At 52.2% G+C, this 26644-nt stretch overlaps 10 protein-coding genes across 10 annotated transcripts; 5 read left to right on the top strand and 5 right to left on the bottom strand.

Moving 5' to 3' along the window:
- Positions 1 to 1443: 1443 nt before the first annotated feature.
- K452DRAFT_303228 (uncharacterized protein) lies at positions 1444 to 3420 on the top strand (the record flags this gene model as incomplete). The annotated part of the gene is made up of 4 exons (XM_033542699.1): positions 1444 to 1533; positions 1585 to 1638; positions 1690 to 3157; positions 3323 to 3420. 4 exons carry the CDS (start codon positions 1444 to 1446, stop codon positions 3418 to 3420), a joined length of 1710 nt encoding a protein of 569 aa, XP_033391598.1.
- A 1150-nt stretch (positions 3421 to 4570) lies between these two features.
- Positions 4571 to 6940, top strand: K452DRAFT_345994 (uncharacterized protein; the record flags this gene model as incomplete). Its single annotated transcript, XM_033545467.1, has 3 exons — positions 4571 to 4657; positions 4708 to 6449; positions 6484 to 6940. 3 exons carry the CDS (start codon positions 4571 to 4573, stop codon positions 6938 to 6940), a joined length of 2286 nt encoding a protein of 761 aa, XP_033391597.1.
- Positions 6941 to 8700: 1760 nt separating this feature from the next.
- K452DRAFT_292884 (uncharacterized protein) lies at positions 8701 to 9230 on the top strand. Its single transcript, XM_033541463.1, has one exon. The coding sequence runs from the start codon at positions 8739 to 8741 to the stop codon at positions 9078 to 9080; it is 342 nt and encodes a 113-aa protein (XP_033391596.1). The 5' UTR covers positions 8701 to 8738; the 3' UTR covers positions 9081 to 9230.
- On the bottom strand, positions 9127 to 9870 carry K452DRAFT_158096 (glycoside hydrolase family 5 protein). The gene has a single exon (XM_033535623.1). It carries the CDS (start codon positions 9789 to 9791, stop codon positions 9369 to 9371), a length of 423 nt encoding a protein of 140 aa, XP_033391595.1. The 5' UTR covers positions 9792 to 9870; the 3' UTR covers positions 9127 to 9368.
- Positions 9871 to 11137: 1267 nt separating this feature from the next.
- On the bottom strand, positions 11138 to 13144 carry K452DRAFT_292880 (uncharacterized protein). The gene is made up of 9 exons (XM_033541462.1): positions 12939 to 13144; positions 12829 to 12876; positions 12639 to 12768; positions 12536 to 12579; positions 12380 to 12479; positions 11970 to 12326; positions 11836 to 11914; positions 11606 to 11789; positions 11138 to 11549 (listed from the first exon to the last, which is right to left on the bottom strand). Exons 1-9 carry the CDS (start codon positions 12992 to 12994, stop codon positions 11477 to 11479), a joined length of 1071 nt encoding a protein of 356 aa, XP_033391594.1. The 5' UTR covers positions 12995 to 13144; the 3' UTR covers positions 11138 to 11476.
- A 795-nt stretch (positions 13145 to 13939) lies between these two features.
- K452DRAFT_322799 (uncharacterized protein) lies at positions 13940 to 15900 on the top strand. Its single transcript, XM_033544555.1, has 6 exons — positions 13940 to 14396; positions 14458 to 14803; positions 14857 to 14985; positions 15039 to 15168; positions 15226 to 15464; positions 15521 to 15900. The coding sequence occupies exons 1-6, from the start codon at positions 14273 to 14275 to the stop codon at positions 15618 to 15620; spliced, it is 1068 nt and encodes a 355-aa protein (XP_033391593.1). The 5' UTR covers positions 13940 to 14272; the 3' UTR covers positions 15621 to 15900.
- A 4579-nt stretch (positions 15901 to 20479) lies between these two features.
- Positions 20480 to 22119, top strand: K452DRAFT_292877 (uncharacterized protein). Its single transcript, XM_033541461.1, has one exon. It carries the CDS (start codon positions 20641 to 20643, stop codon positions 21988 to 21990), a length of 1350 nt encoding a protein of 449 aa, XP_033391592.1. The 5' UTR covers positions 20480 to 20640; the 3' UTR covers positions 21991 to 22119.
- A 270-nt stretch (positions 22120 to 22389) lies between these two features.
- Positions 22390 to 22790, bottom strand: K452DRAFT_158078 (uncharacterized protein). Its single transcript, XM_033535622.1, has one exon. The coding sequence runs from the start codon at positions 22643 to 22645 to the stop codon at positions 22439 to 22441; it is 207 nt and encodes a 68-aa protein (XP_033391591.1). The 5' UTR covers positions 22646 to 22790; the 3' UTR covers positions 22390 to 22438.
- Positions 22467 to 23928, bottom strand: K452DRAFT_362899 (uncharacterized protein; the record flags this gene model as incomplete). The annotated part of the gene is made up of 1 exon (XM_033546540.1): positions 22467 to 23928. One exon carries the CDS (start codon positions 23926 to 23928, stop codon positions 22936 to 22938), a length of 993 nt encoding a protein of 330 aa, XP_033391590.1. The 3' UTR covers positions 22467 to 22935.
- Positions 23929 to 24597: 669 nt separating this feature from the next.
- On the bottom strand, positions 24598 to 26454 carry K452DRAFT_322795 (uncharacterized protein). Its single transcript, XM_033544554.1, has 3 exons — positions 26037 to 26454; positions 25584 to 25975; positions 24598 to 25418 (listed from the first exon to the last, which is right to left on the bottom strand). The coding sequence occupies exons 1-3, from the start codon at positions 26074 to 26076 to the stop codon at positions 24915 to 24917; spliced, it is 936 nt and encodes a 311-aa protein (XP_033391589.1). The 5' UTR covers positions 26077 to 26454; the 3' UTR covers positions 24598 to 24914.
- Between the last annotated feature and the right edge of the window lie 190 nt (positions 26455 to 26644).

The following is a 26644-nucleotide window of genomic DNA, read 5'->3' as shown; positions in this document are numbered from 1 at the left end:
CAGCCTTCCGCCATCTAAAACAAATGTTACACTAGCTTATTAAGCGAGTGAACCGATAAGGTTTGATCAAAGATTGATCTCAAAGGGAATAGGCGCAAAGGGATGCGATTCCGGGCTCATAACTGTGAAGCTAGGCGCGAGGAATTAGACGCCGCTTCTCCTCCTAGATTACTGCTACCTATAGAGGTATATATGCTGCTATCTAAAAGAATACGTTTCTTGTTGAGATCCTTAATTCCTTGCAGTAGAAGAACGTGTGGTGTAAGGGAGTCAGTTTATTGTGTAACAACTAACCGTAGGGTTGAAGCTGTGCGTTGTTAGAGTGATACTGGCTGACAGGATCTTAAAGAGAAAACGTGTTCTTTTAGATAGCAGCATATATACCCCCATAGGTAATAGTAATTTAGGAGGACAAGCGGCGTCCAATTCCTCGCGCCCAGCTTCACACTTTGCTTTTTCTTATTTGCTTTGACATGGTGAAGGCTGTACAGGTGGCTGTGATGCTGTCTTCTCGCGTAGGCAGTATATCTGGGATATGAGAAGCCGCTTGACGTGATGTTCCGTTGGTGTTATACTGTCATTGGAGACTGAGTTGCCCATTCCTAGACCAATGCCACTGGCTCTAGCTTGTCTCCTGTCTGAACGGGTACTGACAGCAATGGAGTCGCTCGCCTTGCTCATAATCCGATGCTCTGCGTTGCATTAACGCTATTGGTGTCGGGAGTCTGCAGTCCAGCAAACAGTGAATCGCTTTTCCGCGTCTAGTGCAAGCGGACTCCAATAGCATCCCATTAGAGACGTGTCCATGGCATGGTATTCTGTGCATGTTGTTTTCGTTAACGCCTGGCCGCTCCTGCCTGCGACTATTTGTCTTGGCGTTTGCAGTCGCTAGGGCTTCTAAATCCCTCCTTCGCATTCGCATCTTTCAAAGCCACCCTTTTCTAATTGATCAAGTATCTACCTTTGCTCGTCTTGGGAAACGTCTCTCAATACTGTAGAGGACTTACTGCTACTGGTGTTGGTGTCGGTCGCTTTACCAGGACCGACTTCTCACGTCATAGGTTCCGTCTTAGGAACCCGTAGGCGCTAGTAGGCTTAGTTAACCCGCCTGCCCATGAGGTACCTTCCCAATGTGAAACTCTGTCTCAACTCACCTCTTCTCAACTTTCAACTTTGTTTTTCTCTCGGTCAATTCCTCAGCCTCCAACGCACTGGTTGCCGGCCTCTTCGCTTTAGTTGCCGGCCGCTTCGCCTTGCCGACCCACGTAGGAGGTGCTGGCGATCAGCTACAGGTGCCGTCCTGCCTAGTCTTTGTCTTTCCATTCAGACGCATCAGAGGTGCCACTGTCGCTGCAACGTTCTACACATAACCGTTGACGTAGAGCTTAGCTACAACACCCAACCGGCTTTGTAAAGCTTGGCTTGCCTGAAGTCACCGTCACAATGGGCTCAATGGAGTTCGTCCAGATTGAACTATTCGGGAGTGATGTTAGTCCGACGCTGTTTTCAGCAGCCAAAATCAGAAAATACGAAGTTTGTAGTTTACTTCATCCTATAAAAGTATTATGCTAACTTCCTGGACAGGCACTTTGCATTATGGCGCATAGGTTATACAACAAGTCCCAGGATGCTTTTGAGGTCCGATTTCATCATCCTGATTATTCCCTTCCTGTCGAGTCCGCTGCATAGAACGCTGGAGGATACACTACAAGCACTCCGAACGACTTAATGACGGTATTGGCCGAGTTTGTGCCTCGTAACCAAGAGCTGTCTGCAACACTCGAGAGGATCACCACCGGAAACGATGCTGCCGCCCGTGAAGGCATTGTGCCTAGCAGTATCACTGACGCTGGAGACAACGCTACCAGCGCCAAGGACACTTCCGATGACGACAATACTGTTAATGACAACCGAGATATCTTTGGTATTAATGCCGTTGCCGACATGAACACCGGTGCCGCTAGCATCAACACCAGAGGTCTTCGTGTTACTCCCCAGAGGAACAGACGGCCTGGTATGGTCATCCTGAAGTTTACACGCCCCGGTGCCCTTGCTAAGTTTGCCGAAGGTCTCAACCCCATTACCAACACAACTGAAACCCTTACCATTCCTGTTAACAGTCCTTCACACCGCGCGGGAAAGCGCACTGGGGATAATAACAGGAGCTCGAGGCCCCACAAGCGACGAAAACCGCCTCCTACTCGTCCAACTCAAAGTATTATGGACACTATCATAGGATACGGTACCAATCGCAATTCGAAGGACACAACGCGGCTGGTAGTTGGAAGCCTGACCTCAACGGACGGCACCGAACGTGCTGTCTACGCTTCTAGAAGTCGTGAAACGATAAAATACAGCCTCTCCCGCTACGACATGCATGGCAATTTTGTAGGGCTGCCACGCTCACACAATGTGGGTTACGCTGAAGTCAATTTTTTCCGGGACCTAGCCCGGTTACACACAGAAGAGGCCATCAAAGTTAAAGTCATTCGCCAAATTCAAAAGCTGGAAGATATGAGAAAGAATGACCTTGTCATGAATCCCGATGTGCCTCCATCGGCTGGACAAATACCATCAACCGATGCACCTGCAAGCAAGAAAGTACCCATCGAGGCAGACAAAAGCACGGTTTTCTCACCTACCACTGTCCAGAGATTCCAGGCGCGCCCGGATGGCAGATATCTTGTAGGGGTTATGAAATCTCCCCTGCCGAATCGAGATAGGCTCAATGCCGTCACAGTCACTCGCTTCAGAGGCGACAGAAATTCCCGCGTTACTATGATACACGAAGATATCTATGGCACAATAATTGAAGAGATTCCGGGGAGTAGGCCGCTAAATGGCGGTTTAGTCTACGAACATGAAATGACTCTACTACCGGCATACAAGGACTTCGAAGGCCGACCAGATAAGGAACTTCGGGATGCGATCATGCAGCATGCGACCGGAATTCACTCGACTTCAGAGGAAAGTCAAGCTCTGGACGATCAAGGAACTGACAGTAGTCTGTCAGATGTTGTCCCTTCTTTGGATCACACTCCCGAATCCTCTCCCCCTCACCCAGGCACTGAGAGTGAGTTGCCGGTTCCTGAGGTCACTGAAGAGGCCGATCCGTCTCAGGAGCTACCTCCTCCTCAAGTTGACCTGATCACACCATGTTTGTGTGGAGCCTCGGGGCAATCTTGTAGAGCACACCTCGATCCATTGTGGGGACGCAATCCTGAAACATACGAGCCTGTCGAGCTGCTGGTAAATTTCGAGAATTAACTGTCGAGCTCTTCAATCCATCTTGAGCCTGTTCAGGGCTCACTCTCATGTGCAGACTCGGTAGGAACGGTTGCTGAGGTACTTCGCGAATACATTACAGAGAGCCTTCCGGAGGGTACCAAGTTCAAATTCAAGGTCTTCGTCTACCTCTAGGGATCCAACCATGCCAGGAACACTACAGAGGATAGGAACGTCTTCTACCAGTACCTTCTGTCGACTACCGATAAAACCCTGAAAAGGCAGCTAGACGTGAAGGTCGTCATTAGCAACGTAGACGAGAACAATACCACACAGGTTGGCCAAGGTGGCTTACTGGCTACGGGAGACGCCGAACAAACCGGCAAAGATATCGTCGAGGCAAACACACCTGTTAGGCACAGCACCTCGCCGCTAACTAGTCCACCGAGTTCTCCTGTTTAAGCTCTTCGGACGCTTACTGCTGTGTTTTCGAGTTGGATGCTTCCAGAAATCTGTTTACCCGAAGTCTCAAACGAATCCTCTTCCTTGTATTAGGTTTACTCGGGCATTTTGCATGTTTTCAATTGGTTTTCTTTATGGATGAGCTTGGACGGTTCCCGAAATTCGTCACATAACTCCTCCTAAGAGTTTTCTTTTTGGGCAGCTTTTGGTGGGTTCATTCTTGCCGACTTGCACGGTATACTGGAAAAGTTTTTCATTTAGTTTTCTTTATGGATAGTGTGGATGAGTTTAACAGCTTTCTACCTAATCCATGCAGCTTTTTCTTTTAGTAGGACTTTGGTAGTTTATTTCCTGCTTTGTACAATAGAGATTGCTTCACTGCAAGCATGCTAATGAGTTTTCGTAAAACATCGTAGTGGATCAAGTCACTAGAGCGCCACCACTGCATGAATTGTAATAATGCTCTGACATTTTGATGGCGTAGGTGGATGAACTGTTGCAACCGACCGCTTTGTCAAGCCGCTTCAACTCCTTCGTTCTATGCACTGTACGAAAAATGGCGCGCCTATGGCATGTTAAAATTGCTGTTGGCGCCTAACCGCTTTTGGTAGCGACTGCCTGTTAAGTTGTCAGTGTTGTCTCAAGCTCCTTCTCAACTCACACCTTTCTCAACCCAATCTCTTCTCAAGCTGCGTCGGTCGTTTCTGGTCGATCGCGCGCTTCTTCTGGGCATGTGCTCGCGCACTCTCTGATTCAGTTCACTTTACCCTTTCTCAATTGCCTTTACTGCCGGTCGGAACAAGTCAGCTTCACGCGTCACTTCACCTGGCGTTCGTCTCACCCTCGGGCCTCGTCAGAAGTCTGAGGTACCACTGCCGCTGCCATGAAAACCATCGGAATCGGGTTGTTCGGAAGTGACGAACATGCTATGCTTATACCAAAGCCCGAAGACTCCATTGGCAACTACGAGGTACGGTGTTCAATTTTTTATTGCTACAAACACGCTGACGGTATGAATAGGCACTCTGCCGTGTGGCTCACCTCGTACATCTTAAACCCGAGAATGAATTCCGGGTCCAGTTTCACAATGATGCTCACGCATGCTCAATCATTCACCGCAATGTTTGGAATGCTCGGCTTTACTTCACCGAATCAAATTCAGGCGTCGTAACGGTTTACGCTGAGTTTCTGCCTATAACACCCGATGACACTGTCGGAGGAAACAGCACTGGGAGTACCTTTGTCGCTCACAACGATGCTGCCGTCAACAACAACAATACTACTGCGCAGAGTGTCGCTGACACCCATACCGTATCTGCTGCTCACAACCACGCTGTCACTGACAACAATAACACTATTGCTCACGGTGACACTATCGCCCATAGTGACACTATAGTCAAAAACAATGCTATGACTCACGACAAAGTTGTCGCTGGCAACAACATTGCCGCTAGCAGCAATACTAGTACTGCTAGTTACGGATCTAGAGGCAATCATAGACTATCCAGTCTTGCCTCAAGGCTTTCAAATTCCTCTACTCCTGCTAATACCACGGAATATCCCTGTCCCACTGCCAGTACCAACACGACTGTTGGCCCTACTGTTGCTGTCAATGGCACACTGCACGGCACGAAAACGCGCGCCAGGGAAGGCGACAGTATGTTGTGGCCCATTGGGCCACCAAGATTGCCTGCCATGAAGCGGGCAAGGTTGCCTGAATTACCTCCTCCCCGTCGTCCATCTCAGGACATTTTGGACATCATCACTGGATACGGCACCGACCGCGATTCGAAGATTGCAACGCGACTAGTAGTTGGCAGGCTGAAGGGCAGCAAATGTGCTGTTTATGCCACGCCAGTTATAGGCCAGAAGAAGTTTCGGTATTACTTTACTAACTACGACTTAGAGGGCAAAGTAACACCAAAGCCACACACCTACTGTAACACAGGCTTCGATAATGTTGTGTTCTTTCCAGAAATAGCCCAGCACGGTGAAAAAGAAGCTATTTATGCTGAAATGGCCCGTCAAATCGAAGAGTTAGAATCCAAAAGATTCGGGAATTTTATTTCTGAGTCTAGAACGCCGGATACACATGAACAGAGAGCAGCGGCAGATATTTCGCCGTACGATATCCGGCGATTTCAATCACTACCAGGTACTTCCAACAAGTTTTTGGTTGGTGAGCTGAAGACGCCCCTTCCTCATTTGCGTGGTAGAAAGAACGCCGCTAAGATTAACGTGTTTCGACAACGTCCCGGCATCGCATATACCGTACGCCATCAACTACTATGGGAAGATATCCATAAAGAGGCTCTCACCAATACCGATTCATCGCAATATGACTTCAACTTAAGAAAAGTTGAGCCTGAGGACGTTTCTTACCTTCCAGCATACAAGGAGTTTGAAGGCAACTGGAGTAAGCTGCAGGAGGCTTTCCGGCTGCATATGGACTCCCTCGAGGACACTGAAGATGTTGATTCTTTTCTGGAACCTACTTCTCAACATCCAAACAATGAGAATCAACCGGTTCCCAATGACTTTGAAGATTCTGGTCTTATCTCGGAACCCTCTTCCCGATCTGCAGGCACCGAGGGCGGAATGCCGGGTGCTGAGAATGCTGGTCTTTCACTGGAGCCGCCTGCTCTTCTAGACTCACCCCAACATTGTGAGTGTGAGATCGCAGGAGGCCACTGCTATGCCGATGAAGATCTAAAATGGGGAAGCATTCTTGACATATACTCATCTGTCTATATCCGAGTGGAGTTTGATAAAAAAACTACCTAGAACCTTGCTTAGGCTTGGAGATGAGATATTGAGGCGTAAAGGGATGGAACGGGCGACCGACACCGTCGTTGTTGATGAAATACGCAACTGTATCGCCGGCAAGCTCCCCATAGGCACAAGGTTCAAGTATAGAATGTTCCTGTATTTCCAAGGATCATACCATATGAAGGATTGTACGTCCAACAGCAATTACTTCTACAAGTATCTCTTGTCCCTTAACACTTCAGCTCTGGGAAGATGGTTGAGGGCAAAAGTGGTGGTGAGCGCCGAGGACGAGAATTCCGAGGACAACAGACGTGGTAACTTGTCGCAGTCTAAGGCATCGACGCAGTCTAAGGCATCGACGCAGTCTAGGGCATCGACGCAGTCTAGGGCATCGACGCATTCTTCTTTTGGAGCCTCGCCTTCTCCTTCTACTTATGCTCCCTCGCCAACTTATGATCTCTTCGGCGACCTTGGAGATGGTTGAAAGGACGTTCACGTCTCGACATTCCTCTGGAATAATGGGAGTCATTGGGGCTGGACGGCTTCTGAAATCCGCTATTACAAATCCCGAGACACATTTTGTTCGATTAGATTCCAGAAGGCGTCAGACAATTGCTACATCAGCAGCTTTCTTTCATTGATGGGGTTTGAACAAGTTTTTTCTTACCATTAGGGCTTGTTTCACTTTTCCGGTAGATTTTAGCGAGTTTACCCTTTCTTTATGCGTTGAAAAGATTGCTTCACTTGCTTTGTTTTTCATGGATCGTTTCTAGACGAGTCCAGCATCTTACTGCACTAATTCCCTGGTTTTCCTTTTTTGGTTAAACTTTGGCGTCTTTACCCCTGCGATTCTCCACGGATGGGGATGGGTTACGGACGAGTCCAACTCCTTGCTACCATGATTAGAGCTTTGCTCTTTTTATTGGACTTTGGCGGCTTTACTTTTTCTTTGCTTTGTAAACTAAAACGATCTTTGATTGCTTTGACGAAAACATGTTGGTGTCTAACCGCCTTTAACAGCAACTGTTTGTTAAGTCGTTTACAGTCACGAGGGCCCTTTCTTCCTTAAGAGCCACTTTGCTTCTGTCCGCTCTCATCTAAACCTTCACCTTTACACATCCACGCCTTAATCTGAGCCCAGGAGCCAGTTTATCAGAACAGACACTCTATGCCGACAGTCAAAATCGGGCTGCTCGGTAGCAACGACAGCCCAACATGGCGGATTTCATGTCTAGATCCAGAGATTATTTCATATGAGGTAGGAGTTCATTTTCTCACCTCACCCTTGTAAGCAGAATACTAACATTCAAACAGAAACTTTGCAGTATAACGAGATCAATTTACGACAAGCCGGAAAAGGATTTCAATACCCATTTTAGTCATAATAACGGGAATTCACTTTTTACTCCGTCCTTTCTATCGCCTATTTCTTGGGGTTCTAGAGCGTATCCAACAGTATACGCGGAATTTAATAGCCAGAACGGCGGACCTAGTACTATTCCCGCAGCTACAGGCAAAGCGACTAGTGCCACTACCGGTAAGAGTTTGTTTATCAATGTTCTAGAACTTGGAGTGTGGGGATAGATGCTAACATTCCTTAAGCTCGAGGTGGCCACATCAACCGCACCGCAATACCGAGAGGAAGCCACGTCGAAAATGATGATAGGCTTAGGACGAATGATACAACTCTCCATCGCCCTACGCAGGCCGTCATAGACATAATCACCGGAGTCGGCACCAATCGGGCTTCAAAAACTGGGGCGACCCGCCTAGTCGTTGGGAGGTACCGAGGCGCCTCAAGTGCCATATATGCGACAGTGCGTGGAAAAGGCCGGATAAACTACTATCTTTCTGACTTCACGTTGGAGGGGAAAGCCACCAAAAGGCCAGACAACAGACAATCGCTCGTCTCATACCACGGTGTTGAGCTTTTGCCCGACCTCGAAGCATTCGACAAGAAAGAAGCCATCGAAGAGGAGATCAGCGAACGGATACAGAAGCTCAAGGTGCCGGCGGGTAGCCAAGACACTGTCTACCAGCTCGGCTCCGCCGACAAAAGGCGTGTGCCGCTCGTCCACAACGATAACATCCGCTCCAGTAACCGCAACCGCAATTCGACTACGGTTCCAGACAGCAGTGCTTGCGAGTGTGAAATGGCCAAGCAACCCTGCCACGCGGACCTAGATCCGCGATGGGGAAGCAACAACGACAGCTCACCCGTCAAGCTGCACATAGTCTTCCACAACCAACTTCCAAGCCAAACCGAGCTTCAGCCCATCAGGATGAAATGTTCAGGCTCGAAAAAGGCAAGCAGCAACGAGATCGATCCCCGGATCCGCGAGCATGTTGCCAGCAAGCTTGGTGGAGAAACTGGATTCAGGCTGAAGTTCTTCGTTTTGTTTCAAGGGACTCAACATATGAAGGATAGCTTGACCTGCTTCAGACAGTTTTCCCAGTATTTGTTGTCGACTCCTGATGCGAATTTAGAAAGAAATCTCAATGCGAAGGTCGTTATATCCCAAAAACGAGGATCCGGTGGTAATTATCGAAGATTCCGACTCGGATTGCATGGAAATAGAATAGATGCTGTGCTTCACGGCTATCTTGTCCTATTATTCCACTGATGGGTTTTCTTTGGGATAGGTATCTTGTTTCGGGGGTATTTTTCCACTTCGATGCTTGAGACGAATTCCTTGATAGTTAGATTACGTATGCTCTTAGAAATTTGCTTCTTCGGTTCTTGGGAAACTTTGCGCTTCAAATGACAGCGGGAAGTTTCTACGGCGATTCCTGGGCGTTTTATTTTAGCTACGTATTGGCGGCTTGCTTCAATGAAAGCATGCTAATAGCTAGCATCTTCTGCACTGAGTTGCGTAGGCTTAGAGCAGACAAGGGGCTTTGTCAAAGTACCTCTACTCCATCGCGGACGTGTTGCCATGCAGGCCAAAAATATAATAGTGTGTGACGATTCCACGGATAGCCGGCTCAGTCCCATCGTAGAAAGCGAGAAGCAGCCAGTGTTCGGAACCGCACTGCTCGTTGATTGGGTATATCCAGCGGCCCAAGGTAGCAAGCAGATATCTGCTCCCATGCCCAGATAGCGCGGTCGTGATGGACCCTGTGACCCCAGAATGCTGCGTGATTGGTGAGTGTTGTCCGAGTACGGCATGGATAGTATAGGTTTTGTGCTTGGCGCAGAGGCCGACTCCCTGATGCATATGCTTGAATTCCTTCTCTTTTAATGTTTTAGAGTTCATGTCATCTTTAAAGTGGTGATACCTTGTAGAACGGTAGGCGAAGGCAGTTGAGTCCCTTGCTGATGGAGAATTCGGCATCGGCTTTGGCGAAGAAAGTACATACTCTATAGATTTGTAGAGAAGATTTGTCTTCCTCCTTTCCCTGAATGTATCAGCATAGCCGCTCAAGACAAAGACGCAGGGCCTAGAAAGCCGGCGATGCAGTTCTCCATACCACCTACGGCGCAGTCAATCACGTGGGCAACCGCAAAAGATCAGGTGCGTACACATCAAGCACCCACTCAGTGCCCTGCCGCAAAGTACGATTGGCCGGCGTCTGACAGCCGACGACAGTCTCGCCGTCGACTTCGAAAAAATTGCGATAAATCGACGATGTGCCAAAGACGCACGCGAACGAGCAAGCAAAGCACCCCTCCATTCACGCGGATGACGAGCTAGCTTTATGCAAGCCTCTTCTCGCCAGCGACACGCGCGCCCGCTGACCACGATACAGACCGGGCAGCGGTGGTGCATCGATGCGACGCGACGCGAGGCCGGTCGCGAGGATCCATCCGGCTAAAGCGGGGCCCCAAGGCCCCAAGGCCCCAAGGCCCAAACACCAAAAAAAAGTTGGAGCAGTGTTGGAGGCCCGACTGATCGATCACCAACCAACCCAAGAACCCAGGTTAAGATCGAAGTCTAGTCGGATGAACGTCGGCCCATCATCGCGCGGGCAGGCCAGGCGGGGTATGGCATGGATGCCCCTCCACGCCTCGTCGCCCATCTCGTCGCCTCGTGGCTGCTTTCGGCCGGCGGTGCAGGGATTCGGAATCTCCTTGTCGCGCAGCGCTGCGAAAAATAGACGTGGCGTCGTGTGTTCCATTACCCGCGCGCTGTCCCTCCCACGCTCCCTTTCAGCTGGGCGCTTTTGTGTCGGAGCTCGCGCTGCTGCCCTTCCGACGAAAAAGTAATGGTCCGTTGGGCTCCGCGCCGGTCTAGAACCTGCTACGGAGCCCGTAGGGTGGGCACTGGCTACCGTAGCACGCTTTCGCACCACTTGTCCGGATGTCAAGTCCGTTGTCTGTATTTGACATGTAGATTGGTGGGTAGCCTCTATTGTTGCAGATCCCATGTGGCTGGGCGCGTCAATCGCTACTATGTAATTGAAGGAGCCCTCTGGGCGGGACAGTCGTACACACGTTGCTGGGAGATACGTCGCCACCCGCTGATCTCGGGGCGCTTCGACGATCGCACAGCCACATCCGCACTGCAACTCGACTGGCTCTCCACGTCTCCGCGCTGAAACGGAGACAACCGCGCAATCAACAGGTTGGACACCCTGGGAGACTCATTGTTATTGCGTCATCTATGCATGCTGATTAGGAAAAAACACGAAACAAAGTTAAAAAAAAAAAAAAAAAAAAAAAAAAAAAAAAAAAAAAAACTCAGAAACCCTGCTAATGGCTCCGTTCATTCATGCCGTCTTTCGTCACACAGATAAGCCGCCAGAATAGCCGGCAGCTCCACGAATCCCATCCCGTTTGCTGGTTCGCCGCTTTCATGCTTCATGGAATGTCTTCGCCATCCAAAGTCTGTGGTCGTAGCTTTCTAAGCACAAGCAACAAGATTGGAAATCGATTACTGTTGTTGAGTTTGGGGTAAAAGAAAGTGCTAGAGTGAACTTGCGACACTGCCACTCCGGTACACAGAGAATGTCCGATGCCGGGGAATATCGAGTGGTAAGGCCGCGTGAAAATGCTCATGGTCGTTAAAAGGCGTTCAAACTAGCTGGCACCGTTGGCGTCGACATCGGCGCTCTGGGCGTCCACGTTGTGGTAGTCGAGGATCTCGGAGTACCTGCGACATTCGTAATTAGCAAGGCGCCCATCAACTGCGCGGCGGGGCCATCATACATCATGATCTTCCAGGTGTCCACCGGGAGGTCAGCATCGTTGAATGACCAATCGAACTTCTCCTCCGCAACCGGCTCGTCACTCGGGTCGTGGTAAGGCGAAAGGTAAGGGTGGGCGAGAGCATCACCGGCCCGCACGCGCTTCTTCGGGTCGAAGACGAGCATGTTCTCAAGGAGGTCGATAGCTACAACAATCAGCTGGGCTCTGTGTGACAATGCGCATCGACTTACCAAGCGGATCTGCGTTCTTGAACTTCTGGGCAAGGGGCTGGCGGTCACGCTTGGGCAGCGACTGGACGAATCTCAGGGTCTGGTACGCGGTGGTCAGCAGCTGCTCCGCGAGCGAATCTGGGGGGATATCCTACATTCTCGCTGCAGATGGTCTGAATCACATCGTCCGGAGGAGTACCCAGGAGTTCCGTGATGATGGAGAACTGGTTGACGTGATCCTTGCCGGGGAACAAGGGCTTGCCCTCGAGCATCTCGGCGAAGATGCAGCCCGCGCTCCAGATATCAACCTCCACGTCGTACTTTTGCCACGTGAGCATAATCTCCGGAGCCCTGTAGTATCTCGTAGAGACATATCCGGTCATCTGCGGGTCTTGGATGCGGGCCAATCCGAAGTCGCAAATCTTCAGATCACAGTTCTCGTTGATCAGAATGTTGCTGGGCTTCAGGTCACGGTGAACGACACCCGCGGAGTGGACATATTTCAGTCCGCGCTAGAAGAGCGTCAGCAAACACCATGGGTATGCGCGGCGCAGTGGGCGCTCACCAGAATCTGGTACAGGAAGTACTGGATGAACTGCTTCTCGAGAGGTCGCGAGGTGAGCAGACGGTGAAGGTCGGTGCCGAGAAGCTCGGTGACGAAATAGCTAGATGGTGGGTAAGCATGGCGAAAAAAAAGTGGCGCGATGGGGCGTTGGCCTACATGTCTTCCAGCGGGGAGATGAAGATGTCGCTAAGACTGATGACCTTTGGAACGGGTTAGCGGGGCAGCCCAGGGGCTAGACCGCGGGAGCGCGGGCGCTTACATTCTCATGCCTGAGATGCTTCAGCAGCTTCAGCTCGCGATACGTTCTCTTGGAGAGGACGGGGGTGCTGAAGGGCTTCATGATCTTCTTGACAGCGACGGCCTGGCCGGTGAGCTGGTCCTTGGCCGAACTGCAGACATTGTTCAGTATGACGCGTCCAGCGGGAGGTTGCGCGGAGAGGGGCGTTTACCAGACAAGACCAAAGGCGCCCATACCGACGGGCTGCAGGTCGGTGTACCTGGGCGGCGGAACAGAGTCAGCAGGCGCATTGGAGCGGCGAGAGCGGGAGCGAAAGCGTACCTGCTCGTTATCTCGAAGGTGGTGCCGAAGATCTGGGCGCGCACGAATTCGGCCATTTTGAGGGGTGACTTGGGGTGGAAGTGGGAGGGAGGGGTGTGGCGGCGGGTCGAGAGATGGAGAGTGATGGAGTAGAGAGAGAGGGAAGTGAGGAGTGGCGGCTCGGGGCGTGGGTGGCCGTGGGAGCGAACGGGTGCGAGCGAATTGGCAGCGGTCGAGAAGAACAGGAAGAGTGGATGGATGGGAAGTTTGTCGCCCGGCGCAGGCGTGGCAGCAGGTGCTAGTTTACTAGGCAAATCGGCGCGCGATCAGACTCTGCGGAGGCTAGGTTGAGCGGCGACGTCACCGACCGGGCATGCACTGGGCAACGGCTTAAGCAGTGTCACGGGCTTGGGCGGAAAGGGCCGAGTCGAGTGCGATGCCATTTGCGACAATTGCATCCTGGCGCGGGCGATGAAACGCGGCGGGTCACAGCGCGCCCGTTAACTAATGAAGAAAGGGTTGCACTGCAAATTGGGCTGGCCAGCAGGAATGGTGAATGGCATTATGGCGCTGATGACCCGCCCCCTAGGCCCTCGACGACTGTCTCGCTGCCCGCCCGCCTGCCTGCTGCTGGAAGACGCCGGCCCGCCTCCCTGGCACCGTCACCATCCATCTCTCTCTCTGCCCTCTCTATACACACATTCTCTCTCTCTCTCTCTTCTTCTTCTCTTCACCGACTGACTGACGACGACGCGCCTGGCTTGACCACGCCCCCTACCGCTTTTTGCTCCGCCCACCCTATTTGAATCGCCCTGCCCTCGAGCCCGCTCTTCTCTCTCTCGTCAAGCACAGCTGTCGCAAGGCAAGGCGCACAGACGCGACCGGACAGGGACTACTTACGCCTGCACATCACCGCAACATCTTACCTCGAACCCACTCTCAGCCCTCTCTCTCTCCTCTCGACCCGACCCGACCCCGACAGGACCCAACAACCCACCCACCACCCACCAACCCGCCGACACACTCGCTCGACCTCGACCTCGCCCGTAGCCCCATCCCCCCCCCATCACTGTCTCTCCGCCCGCTACCGCCCGCTACCGTCCCATCGCGCCGTCTCTCCCGCATCCCTCGTCGACATCATCTTGCGCCGAAGCGCCGCCACGCCCGACACCGCGACGCCGCGACCCCACGGCCCCGATCCTCGCCCCCGCCAAATCGCTCGTTCTCGTCGTCCCTCCGCAATTCCGTGACCGCCCTTCTCTTCCGTGTCGCCGTCGCCGCCGGTCGCCGCCCACACGTGCCTCCTGCCCGACCGCTTCCTTTGTCGCCGGATTCGTCGGCGCCGACCACTCAGGATGGGCATTTGCATGAGCAGTAACACCGAAGATGCGGAGCAGAAGAAGCGCAGCCAGGCAATTGACAGGAAGCTCGAGGAGGACTCGCGGCGGCTGCGGCGAGAATGCAAGATCCTACTGTTGGGTAACGCTGCCCTCTAAGCCGCATCTGCCTACGCGCATGCATGCTAACCAGAGGCTCACAGGCTCCGGCGAGAGCGGCAAGTCGACGATAGTCAAGCAGATGAAGATAATACATCAGAACGGCTACACCGTGGAGGAGCTCTCAATGTACCGGCTCACAATCTACAAGAACGTCATCGACTGCGCAAAGTCGCTCATTGGAGCCATGAGACAGTTCGATATTGCGCCGCAACTTCCAGGCAACTCCGAGTATTGCGACTACCTCATGGAGTACACGGTCGACCCGGATCCCGAGAAACCGCTTGACTCCAAGGTTGGAACCGCCATCAGCTCGGTGTGGCGAGACCCGTGCATGCAGAAGGTGTTGGAGCGCTCCAGCGAGTTCTACCTGATGGATTCGGCGCCCTAGTAAGGCTTCCCGCCCCCCCGGTCGACCGAATGTTGCGCTGAACAAATGACAGTTTCTTCGACGAGGTCTCGAGGATAGCCGCGCCCGATTACATCCCTATCGAGTCGGATGTCCTCCGCGCCCGCACGAAGACCACTGGTATCTACGAGACGCGGTTTACCATGGGCCAACTGAGCATCCAGTAAGCCCGCTGAACGTCCCCTAACCTAGGGGACTTCCGCTGACCGGTTGCAGCATGTTCGACGTGGGCGGCCAGCGAAGCGAGCGGAAGAAGTGGATTCATTGTTTCGAGAATGTGACATCCATCATATTCTGCGTCGCGCTGAGCGAGTACGACCAAGTTTTGCTTGAGGAGAGCAGCCAGGTAGGTGCCTAGTGATGCCCAGCATCCAGCCAAGGTTTCGCTGACGAGAGCATCCAGAACCGCATGATGGAAAGCCTGGTGCTTTTCGACTCCGTTGTCAACTCCCGATGGTTCATGCGGACCAGCATTATCCTTTTCCTCAACAAAGTGGATCTTTTCAAGGCCAAGCTGGCCCGGTCACCACTCGGAAACTACTTCCCCGACTATTCGGGTGGCAACGATGTCAACCGCGCAGCCAAGTACCTCCTTTGGAGATTCAACCAGGTGAATCGGGCGCATCTCAACCTCTATCCGCAGTAAGTCGAAACGTGTTCCAGATTCCTCGACATGGCTTGGCTGACGTGAAACCTAGCCTGACGCAAGCCACCGACACGTCGAATATCCGGCTAGTCTTTGCGGCCGTCAAAGAAACCATTCTGCAGAATGCGCTCAAAGACTCGGGCATCTTATGATCGCCCTACGCTACCATACCACGCTCCCCATCCCACAAGCCTCTCCCGTCAATCGCCGCAAACAAGAACCATCTGTGCGCAGCCGCACCCCCTGGGCACATCCTAATACAATCGCCACCGTACGGCCGATATACATTACGAAACCAATTTCGATCTAGTCTTCCATCAACAAATGCGTTCACGGGTTTTCGAACGAGGGGTCCAGCAGAGCCTGCAAGCATTGGAGTTCCAGGGCGTTTTTCGGGACCAATTACCTGTGGGGAAATTAATATGGCAGGGGTGTTTCATACTACGGTCGATTCGGCACCCCCGCGATTGCGGCTCAAACCATCGAAAAAGTTCCCTCGTCATATCATATCCCCTTTACTCTTTCTTCCCTTTGTTGCATTCCTGGTAGGCGGTGGGTTCCCCTGGTGGCTCTCTGCTTTCGTCTCCCGTTAGTCGTTTTTCCTCTGTTGGTCTGGTTTCGTCTGGAGGCTGTATGCTATTTTTCCATCGCTGTCTGATTTCGTTTGCTTTTTCATTTCTGTCCCCTAATTTCCTTCTTTGGTTCGTGCGTGTAGCGCGCGAGCGTGCGCCAGCTACACGCTTGATGAGCGTCTTCGTTTTCTTCTTTTTTTATCTTGTTCCCGTCGTTTTCCCCTCGCATTTCATCATCTGGTCGTCACATCATGTCCATCAACTATACACACTACACCCGCTGGTCGAGCGACGGTGTGCTGGTGCGTGCACGCGCGCCGTTGCGGGCCCAAGAGGCGGGCTTTCAGGCCGATGGTGGCCGACCTAATCAGCAACCCCCCCTAACATTCATAGTGCTTGCTTGCAGTTGATCTTACGGAGCGGACGGTATTGGTTTCACAAATATTTTTTCTCTCTTTTTTTTTTTTTTTTTTTTTTTTTTTTTTTTTTTTTTTTTTTCTCCTCTGCTGGCTTTTGTCGTTTTAGTCTCTTGTCCTCTCTGCGGGTTACGCGTCACTCTTCATTTTTCGCTACTGTATTTCATCATTTTTTTTGTTCTGGGCCGGAGGCGGTATACTATTGGGCGGGCACAAGCGGGATGGTTCTCATGGGAGGTGGGTGGGCGGAAGGGACATGGGAGAAGGGAAAGATCACAACACACACAGAGAGAAGACACAACCCACAGGTGGGAGAAAGGGAAATGATGCTGGGCATTGGATATACCAACGATGGCCCGTGAGATCGGGCCTTCTCTTTCCTCGCTTTTTGAAACCTTATCTCGCAATCAGTCAGTCAAAGGCGAAGAGAAGTACTCAGAGAGGAATAAGAAGAAAGTAAACAGCCTTAAGGGCACAGCGCTAGCTCTACACGGGCCGTCGGGGTGTGTCGTCGGCGTCGGCGGGGCCGAAAGGAGCAGAGATAGAGAAATGAAATAGTTTCTAAAAAGGACGGAGCGGAGTAAGCAAGCAAGCACGAGGCGAAAAAAGAGAAGGGTCTCGGACGAAGGCGGAGAAGCTGCTGCCGTCGTACATTGTACGGGCTTGGCTCATCACTCATCACTCATCACTCAGCACACACACAGGCTCATCTTTTGTATCACTCAACAATCACGGGCGTGGCGCCGTGGCGCCGTGACGCCGTGACGCCGTGGCCACTGACCTACAGTGCCCACGGAGGGCGTTCGGAGCTGCCGGCGCGCGCGGACTAGATTGACGTGCCCCCGGGCCCCCTCCCCTCCTGCTCCTCTCTCCTCCGATCCGGGCAGTTCATAGCACACCGAAGTGAAGCGCAGCGTAGGGTAGAGCAGCGCCGTGGCAGCTATAACTCGGCATGAATTAACACAGCCCAACCTAACCTATCCTATATTCCATGGTATGGCATGACCATGGCTTAACCCACAGCACCAAAGGCAAGCCAAGCCAAGACAAGACAAGGCAACGGGACGAAATAACGAACAAAAAGTCGGCCGGAGTCGGACGGACAAGCAGGCAGGTGGGCTGATCAACCAGCAAGCAAAAGCCCTAAATACTTACCTAGGTGCCTACCACGTCCTCGTCGCACGTGGGCAGCAGTGTGGCGCCGGCACGGGCACTAGAGTGCGCTGCGTAGCCGGGTCGCGGCGCGCGGGGTGGTGCGGGCGTGGGCGTGGGCGTGGGCGCAGGCGCCATGTGTTCGTGGCGGTTAGCTGGGTCGCTTGCGTTTGCGTCTTGCGTTTGCGTCTTGTGTCTTGCGTCTTTTGGGGCGGTTTGGGGCGGGGGTTGAGGGTTCTTGTGTGCGTGGATGTGGATGTGCGTGTGGGAGGAGGTGGTGTGGTGGGCGGTGGTGGTGCGGTGGTGGTGTGGGTTGGGTTGGGTTGGGCGGTTGATTGATGTGTTGAGGGTGGGTTGGGGGGAGTGTGCTTGTGCTTGTGTGGTTAGGGTGTGTGGAGGTCGTTTTGGCAGAGTTGTGGAAAGGACATCTCTACTCTATGACCGTTTGTTGTGGGTTGTTTGCCGTTTGCTGTGGAAGCGGTCACGCAGTCTATATACATACTAGGGCCGTTTAAAGGTTAAAGCCGAGGCTCTCTTCTCACGCAGAATACTACCTATTAATCCTTCTCTCAATTGTAGTGGACGGGCGTATATAGGAAACGCCGGAATGCTAGAAATTGAACTTACCGTTGCGTCTCCATTGCTGATCTATCGTGAACAAAGCCGCTTTCTTTCGAACCGTTGATACATGACCAGAGAGCATGAAGCTCATTGCTTGTCTCGTCCGCTCATATCAAAGCAACGGCGTCTCAAAGAGCGCAAGGTCGACAAAACGCCCAACCCCACGCGCCATCACAACAATGCCCATCAGCGCACCGCAGCGCAGCATGAACAAGCACACCTACAATGCACAACACCAGCACGCACGCCCACGCACGCACACACGACTCAGCCCCAACCACACACCGACACGGCCAGGCTTGGTTCAGGCGGGCGAAATTACCAACGCAGGCAACGCGCAGCACGCGGACAGCGCCAGGACGTCCAGGAGGCACAATGATCGGCGGCGGACCCCGGCAGGCACGAGTCGCGGCGTCGTCACATCCGTCGAGGGGATGTGCAACGTGCGTGAGCGGCGTCGTTTTCCAGAACGCCCAACTGGCCCTGCAGTCTTCTAGAAGGGAGCGAAGTGTGGGTGCCCTCTAGCTGCATACGGAGAATTACTTGGTCGTCGCGCGCTGTGGGGGCGCTGGGGTGCCGCGCAGGGGTTTTTTTGCTTGCCCTGCCGTGCCTGCCCGCGGCCCTTGGCTTGCCCCCATGCGATGGGGCTGGAGCTGCCGGCCTGCCTTTTGGCCCCCGCTGCTGCTGCCGCTGCTGCTATTTTTGTTGTTGCTGCGTGTGCTGATGCTGATGAGGGGAGGGATGAGGGTGATGCGGGTGTCCCTGGCTGTGCGATGGGATGCGTGGTGCGATTTGCAGGTGTAGGGCTGACGTGGTGGTGGGCGGCTGGGAACAGGGAGGGATGAGTTGGTGGTGCGCACGTGATTTGTGGGTCACATGGGTGTGTGATGAGTTGGTTGTGAGGTGATGACAGTGGAGGTCCACTGCCGTCTCATAGGTAGGTCTCTTCTCTGCACCATATTTCGGAGCGGCCTATTTGTTTCTGAGACCTTCAAATTATCCGCCATTTGTTCTGTTGTCTGTCTTCTCGTTTCCAATCTATCTGCTACCAGTACCGACAACCGCCCGATAATTGGTGTCCACCCTACCTAGTCATTTATTTAAACCATGACTTCGACCCCATCCACAATCCAAAGAAGAAGATGACAATCACCAAAATCACCATCGCTACTCCAAGGTTTTCATTGCCCTCCGCGTAGAGCCAGATAGGTGAGGCGACGCCAGGCCCGTCAGGCAGCCGACGCGAAGAGCAAGGGAAATTATGAAATCTCCGCCTGCCGACCGCAGGCACTCCCAAAATGTCGTCGAGAGAGAAAATCCACCACCTCGGCAACCCCACTGCAACCGCGCGCTCCGCGCCATACGAGCCCGCCCTCATTTGCGAATCCATGCTGACAGCGCCGACGACTTCTCCGCGGCGCCACTCTGCGCATTGTCGCCCTTCTGCGCGCGCACGACGATCTTGACGTGTAGTTCTCTGTTGCTCGGCCACTTTGCGTCGGAGCGCATAAAAGTGTAGAGTGGGATGCGCTTGCCAAGAGCATCACCTTCCTCCTCACTTTGTTGAAAACGCACGATCGCCGCGCAGATCTCGAGATTACGCAAATCGCTGCGCTGTTCCTCTGTGAGGCCCTGCTGTTGGGCGATGAGCTTGGTTGCGGCGGTGGTGACGGGCGCGCGCAGCTTTGCGAGGTGCTCCTCGATGGCCGAGAAATTGAGGACCGCGAAAGTGGGTGACGGGATATTGTGAAGTCTGGGTAGGGTAAGGCCCTCGATCGAGTATGTGACGCAGAGGTCTACGGCGAAGTGCTTCTAGCGGGGCTGGCCCTAGTCTAGGGGGATCTTAAAGCTCGTGGTCGTCTGTTGAGGGTGAGCGGCTGGCGAGTCGTCGAGGTCCATAGGCTCGCTGTCACCACGCCAGTTTGTGCCGTGGTCCCTGCCGTCTGTCCTGTGGATGTCGCCATTTGCGTCTGCCTTTCAGAAGCTGGGGCCGGAATCCAAAACTCAATTGGACTGGTGTCAGAAGCAAAGTGAAAGTAGCAGTAGTCGTGCCGTGACTGAGCATTTGTGGACCGTGGCATAATGCTGGTCTGAGAAGTAACGGTATCCTGCCTGAGTAAACCTGAAAGCTGACAAGAAAGAGAAGTCGTTTAAGAACGCATGCTCTCGTCAAGGACACGTGCTACTTGACGGTCCCATGGTTCGAGCACGCGCTAAGCGAGCAGGCGGCGGCCGCTGCTTTAAAGAGCTGCGAACCACCAACATCCTCTCACCCTCCCACGCCTCCTCACCTCTTGCCTCTGAAGGTATCCCAGAATCCTAGCCTCATCCAAGCTCTTCCACGGCTTCCCACGGCACCTTTTCTTTCTACCTGTAAACTCACACGCCAACCACAATCTTCCACCACTAACATGGGGTCGGATTCACGTACACCCTCACCCCCAGGCCCAACCAATATCCCTCATGTCGAAAAGAGGAGGCTCGCAAGAGAGCACCGTGGCATGCTGCTGGATGCGACTTTTTCCACAAACCTCGAAGTTCCCCGAGCGCCCACAACGCCACGGTCTCTAAGCCTCGAGCTGTCCAACCAGGGAAAAGACCTTGACCGGGAGCAAGAACACTTAGAACGGTGCTCAAGCAAGCCCCTAGGAAACGATCTCACAAGAGCTGGCGTCAAGGAATATGTTGACAAACGCTTCGAATACACCGAGAAGTACCGTGACTTCTTAAGACAGAGCCGTAATGAACTCGCTAGAAAAGCCAGCGAGCAACTCGTGGACGAACCTGAAGCTAAACTCTTGCGCCAAGATATCGATGAAGCCGATTATGCCGTTCTTAGGGAACGCGCAGCTCTTGCGAACAGGCGCGCCGTGGTCGAGTTCAAGATGTTGATAGGAGACCAGTCGAAAACCTTAATCCATGGTTATGCAACGGCGATCATCGGCGCACTTCCTGAACCATATGGCTCTAGATTGAAGAAAGATAGTCGGAACAAGTCTGACCAGTCAGATTTCAGAAGCTGTCTTATCAAGGCTTACCAGGACGATAACACAGACAATGGACGTAAGCTCTGGTGCCCTGTTACTAAGAAGTTGCACAACAAAAAATACGTCAAAGCCGCGCACATCGTCCCCTACGGTATTGGCGAGTACAACGCGGCTAAGTTATTCGGCGTCCCTCTTAAAGATGGGTTCACCAAGATCTGGAACGAGGAGAATGGTCTTCTTCTAAATTCTGAAGTAGAAGAAGCAATGGATAGGTGCCGACTTGTCATAGTTCCGGACCATGATGTTAAGGGCGCACTCAAAGTCAAACTCCTCACCGCCACCGAATTGGAATTGGACGATCTTATCTGCGAGGGAAGCGGTGGCAAGGATGTACGAGTGCGCGACCTACAGGATGTTCAACTTGAGTTCAAGACGCTTGCACGCCCTGGCCTCGAATACCTATACGTCCGAGCTCTTGTGTCGTGGCTTTGCCGACGGCAGGCCGCTGTGCCAGGATGGGAGAAGGATCGTGAGATCATTTCGACGGGCAAGTACTGGGGTAGGCCCGGCAAGTGGCTGCGCAACAGCACCATCATTGCAATCGCGGCAGAAATCGGAGACATAGTGGACCCCAAGGACTTGGAAGACATTATTGGCGAAGACGAAAAGTTGGAAGAGCCAACGGAGGATGATAAAACGCTGGCGGTAGCGCTTCGACACAACGTTGCGGCTCTGGCTGTTCGCGAGAACATGCTAGACGAAGATGAAGAATAGCGCTTCTCCGCCTGCGAAACCTATCATCCGTAAGTCCTTAGTATTGGCTGCAATCAGTCTTTCGGAAATGCAGCTTTGGGCGACGGCGGCAGACACTCTTCACACACAGATTGCAAAAGTTTGGCTGGAAACAGGAATACATTCGTTTGAAAGAAATCTTTGTGGATGCATCTTTGTGCTTGCAAAAATTAAGAAGACGCTTCGTGACTTAGAATGTGATGGCGCTGCTGTTGGCCACTGAGCTTCATTAACCTAATTCGAATGTGTTGGTAGAGCTTGTTGTCAAAAGTCTGGAGTAAAGACTCACTGGCAGTGCACTTTTCCTGATCATCGGCCAAGTCGAATTGTTGCCTGTTGCCGTTCCTCTGGATCCTGTTTGTATTTAGCATCTATGATACTGCACATGTGGTGTTTTTAATGCTTGTTTATCTAAAAACCAAACCACATATTAAGATGCATCGAAGAACTTTTTTTTAAACGAGTGTAATTTGAACCTCCAGAGTCGGTTCTGTGCTTTTTGTGCTAGAGAGTGACTGTACCTCATGCTGAAAGTGTATGTTGAAAGAGTGACTATAGCTAATACCGGAAAGTCGCCCAGAAAAAAGAAAAAAGAGAAAAGAAAACAGGAAGATATGATGGTGTTGGGTCCTGCCATCGTTTGCTCAATTTATCTACGCCCCTCGATCCAATAAACATACCCTGCCGTGCGGTCCGTGCCAATGCCGTCGTGCCAATGCTACCACTTCAGCATCTCCTCAATAGCCCCGAAAGTGGTAGTGCCATGAGAAAATCTCAGCAGCTTCTCAATAGTGCTGGTAGGTAGTCCGAAAAGTGGTAATGCCGTGTGAAGTGCCAGCAACTTTTCAATGCGCTAGCAGTCTGAAAAGATCAATGCTGAATGTCAGCAGGTTCCCGAGCAATAGTACCCTGAAAAGTACCCATAGTTCAGAGAGTGTCGGTGGTGTCTGTGTGACCGCTATCCATGTCTTCATCAATGTCGGGGTTTCCATGCTGAATGCTATCGTCAGCAGACGTTGTGGACGCATTGCCGGTGGGATTCGCGGCTAGATACTCTCGAGCAAGGTGCTGCTTGAAAGCCGGCCAAAGGCGTTCGGGATGGTCCGCAAATTCACCCAAGACTGGGAGGAATGAAATACTTTCAGTAAGCTTTTTGATCGGCGAAGCAGCGTCTCTAGCATTCACTCCGCCGAATTTATCGGGCTTCTCGAGGTTTTCGTTCTTCATGTTGCATGACTCAACCCAGATTCGAGGCCTGTTTCTTTTACAACCAACAGTTATTGAAACTGCGTTCCTCTCACCGGCGGGGGAAGTTCCATCTCTCAGTTCGCCGATCAATCGGTGACCTTTGCCGCCGATCCGGGCCTTGAAACGCGGAAGCTGGGCTACACCAGATGGCAAGTTTGCCTCATGAACCACGCATCCTTGAGTGGGCGTTGATGTATGTGGTGTATATGTGCTAGGACTGCTCGCGACGTTCATCTGTAAGACACTCTGTGTCGAGGCCGGGGCGATAGGTGGCATGTCAATGCTGCAGCTGGGATCGTCCTGACCGTTTACGCGTACGTATTCTAGTCGGCGCCGTATCTCTTCCTCAATCTCGGTAGGACATGAGGCAAAATCCTGAATCGAGGGAAGCAGTTCAATCGCGTCAGAGGTAGTTCTAACCGGATTCCGAGAAACATTTTCTTCCACGGGCTCGCCACTGTTGTCGAATTGTGCGGCGTAGTACTCCAGAGCACCCCCACCTCCTAACTTGGCCCACACGCAATCGTGTTTTCCCTTGAGCCGACCAATAACAACCCGAGTTCTGCGGGGTTTGTTTCTTTTATCGCTAGGGTTTGCCAATTCCATGTAAAATCCCGTGATTATGTCAATGACTCGCTGTTGCGGATGCAACCCAGTCTGATCGGTTGCCATGACTGAACGAGTTTCTTGGTGTTGACCAAAAGCCCGGTAAGGTTGAAAGAGTCAGGGTTTGAGGAAGTTGAATATTGAATCGAATGAGATTTATTTGGATGGGAGAGATTGACTCTTCCAACAAGACGTCTCAGCTGTAGTTGGCTTGGGGCTGAGTTTAGGAAAAGGAGGTGTTGGAGGTTAAAAGAATTGATGGGATAAGAGAGAAGAAAGAAAGAGAGAGCCCGAAGTCAACTACAACTGGGGTATTCCGGGTTTGAAGAAGAAGAAGAAAGGTGTTGAAGAAAGAAAGAGTTAAAGGAACCAAAGAAATATATATACACACTTTTAGCTACTAACCGAATTGGGATTCGAAGAGATATGACCGCAGTCGAATTTGATGATAAAGTTGTTACACTCAGAGACCTGGGAAGAAATGGCCACCGACCGAATTGAATAAAGGAAATATACCCTTAACTAGAACTGCACTAGCTTAAGTCCCCTTGTTGAAAGAAGGTTCCAGCAGGAACGCAAAGGATAACTGTGGATAAGATACGAATTGGCTCTCATGACACTCCCCCTTCTAGTAACTAGTTGTAGATATAAAGGGATATGAAGACAGAATGATTACTTACAGAGTTCCGTATCGGTTTCGGCTCTTGTGCTATCCAACGCAGCATGATCTACAGTGAGCAGTCCTAGCGTTATCTTTCAAGGCACTGGTGGCATATGTCACTGGTGTATCGGACAAATGTCCGCAGCGTGAAGTCCACATGTACAAACCTTAAACACTGACTATTGCAAGGGCACCCAACACAGATGCACCAAAGCACCCTCGCGCAAAGGCTGAATATCAGTGTATATACGGAGCATGTGCATCCGCTCTCAATCCAGCCTCTAATAGCGCTTTACAACTCCTGTCTGAACATGCCTTCGCCAACGCCATGCACGTCTAGACCCTCTCACACTAAAACACTCACCAAACTAACGCATCACCCGCACTTATCTCAATTGGCATTGAGCAAGCGCGGGTCGATACACTCACCCCAGAACCGCAGTACCCCCTCCGGCTTGGAGAAAGTCTCTGCATGCATCGGCGGTCGTGGCCATTGACCGAATCTGCCATCGTTTTCATACTGGGCCGCCTCGTCTGCGGGTTGTGGCCCTGGAGCACTCTGAGAATGTTCCGGGTACAGGGCCAGCTCTGATGGGCTGTGTTTGCTATGGGCGGCAGGCTGCTCCTCCGTTTCCAGGGCGGCTAGCCCTTGTGGATCGTCGAAGAATGGGTTCGGTTTTGCCGGCCACGTGTTTGGTAATTGCTGGGAGTCAGGCGAAAGGGTTGACTGGTAGTTTGGCTGATATTTCGGCTCGTAATTAGGCAGAGGATTTGACTGGGCGTCCAGTTGGCAGTTCGGCTGGTTTCCTAGCTGAGGGCACGTTGGCTGCCTAAATGGCACGTTCGTTTGAGGACCGGTTGCGAAGTTGCACTGTGACTCTTCCATGAAGCCCAACTGTATTTCAGTTAGTACGTTTTTCTGTGACCAGGACCCTAAATCCTGGGTCCTCATTGTAGTGTTCGTCTGAGAGTGTTTCCCCAGTTGACCAGAAGTTTCTTGAGGATGCGTCCTTCCAGGAACCCCTTCATCGTTGAGGTTGGAGGGAGTGATGAGGCTTACATTATTTTCAATCCGCCTAACGGGATTGTTGTACTCGTCGAATTCCACCTCTACCTCCTCCACGTAGCCATGACCAAGGACACCGTTCCATCTGGCAACCCTTATTGTTCCGCGTCGACGCGGGAGGACTTGCTGCTGAAGGTCCAGCGTCTGCTGAGTCTGAGCAGACGGCTCGACTGAAGGCCTGCCATGAGAGGAATGGTGCTCCTGGGCAGGTGGTGTTGTCAGATCGACGACGGGCGAACCGAGGCCGACATCGTGCTGTTCCATGTCTGAAGTCAAACGATTGTCACGGGAGCTTGGGAAGTCGACAAGGCTTTCGGGTGTCGGCAAAGAAGTATTTACGGGCGAGCGCATTTCTGTTGGAAAGCTCATGTTTATATAGCCCGGCGCTGGAACAGTCGGTCAGAACTTCAACCTGTAGCCGAGGATTAAACGTGGTATTCTGCTTACGTGAATGAACGGAGCCCTTCTTGGGGTTAGCAGCTGGCATGATGCTAAGAGCTTGGTCAATAGTCGAATCGCTGGGAAGTGATAGAGATGAGCTATAGAGTCGTGAAATAAGAATCCAAGAGAAGAGATGGGTTGAGCTGTACTCAAAGTGAACCTGGTCCTGGGAGGAGAAGCTTCGCACAATCAGTCACCTCCGGCTGTTACATCCAAAGGTGCGATGAGGCAGGCGCAGGTCGAACGTTGGCCCGTCGGAGTGCTGTGAAGCCACTCATTCCTCCGCTCCAAAGCTACCCGGCACAGGAGCATTGCGATGCCGCTTTGTCCATGAACAAAGTCCATCCCTCAGGAAACAAACGCTTGCGCGTCGTGCTCAGAGGCCTTTCGGCGACGGCTTCTCGTGTTCAAATGTACCTTGTCTTCGTCGGAGATGTTGTTCGTGAGAAGGGAAGTAGCGAGTGATGTCAAATCAAGCATGCGCTAAGGAATTCGGTTGCCGAGTCCAGTATCGCCTCACTCAAACCAAACCCCACTCGTCTTCATCCACGATGCCATCTTGTTCAAATCTTCTGAAAAAGGATCATTCAACTTACGGTCTCGTGTTTCAAGAT

This window comes from Aplosporella prunicola, assembly GCF_010093885.1.
Source record: "Aplosporella prunicola CBS 121167 unplaced genomic scaffold K452scaffold_73, whole genome shotgun sequence".
NCBI lineage: Eukaryota > Fungi > Ascomycota > Dothideomycetes > Botryosphaeriales > Aplosporellaceae > Aplosporella > Aplosporella prunicola.
Note: the sequence above shows the minus strand (reverse complement) of the source record. Positions and strands in the feature narration are given on the sequence as shown.

Bases quoted from the DNA above. Each gene is read 5' to 3' on its own strand.
- K452DRAFT_158096 (XM_033535623.1), bottom strand. From the start codon at position 9,791: ATGCCGAATTCTCCATCAGCAAGGGACTCAACTGCCTTCGCCTACCGT.
- K452DRAFT_158078 (XM_033535622.1), bottom strand. From the start codon at position 22,645: ATGGCAGGACCCAACACCATCATATCTTCCTGTTTTCTTTTCTCTTTT.
- K452DRAFT_292884 (XM_033541463.1), top strand. From the start codon at position 8,739: ATGAAATGTTCAGGCTCGAAAAAGGCAAGCAGCAACGAGATCGATCCC.
- K452DRAFT_322795 (XM_033544554.1), bottom strand. From the start codon at position 26,076: ATGCCAGCTGCTAACCCCAAGAAGGGCTCCGTTCATTCAC. The intron at 25,976-26,036 runs GTAAGCAGAATA...CGACTGTTCCAG, and splicing joins GAAGGGCTCCGTTCATTCAC to CGCCGGGCTATATAAACATG. The intron at 25,419-25,583 runs GTAAGCCTCATC...ACTGAAATACAG, and splicing joins TTAGGCGGATTGAAAATAAT to TTGGGCTTCATGGAAGAGTC.
- K452DRAFT_292877 (XM_033541461.1), top strand. From the start codon at position 20,641: ATGGGGTCGGATTCACGTACACCCTCACCCCCAGGCCCAACCAATATC.
- K452DRAFT_292880 (XM_033541462.1), bottom strand. From the start codon at position 12,994: ATGGCCGAATTCGTGCGCGCCCAGATCTTCGGCACCACCTTCGAGATA. The intron at 12,480-12,535 runs GTAGGCCAACGC...CCCACCATCTAG, and splicing joins ATCTCCCCGCTGGAAGACAT to CTATTTCGTCACCGAGCTTC. The intron at 12,327-12,379 runs GTGAGCGCCCAC...ACGCTCTTCTAG, and splicing joins ACTTCCTGTACCAGATTCTG to CGCGGACTGAAATATGTCCA.
- K452DRAFT_322799 (XM_033544555.1), top strand. From the start codon at position 14,273: ATGGGCATTTGCATGAGCAGTAACACCGAAGATGCGGAGCAGAAGAAG. The intron at 15,169-15,225 runs GTAGGTGCCTAG...GAGAGCATCCAG, and splicing joins TGCTTGAGGAGAGCAGCCAG to AACCGCATGATGGAAAGCCT. The intron at 15,465-15,520 runs GTAAGTCGAAAC...CGTGAAACCTAG, and splicing joins CATCTCAACCTCTATCCGCA to CCTGACGCAAGCCACCGACA.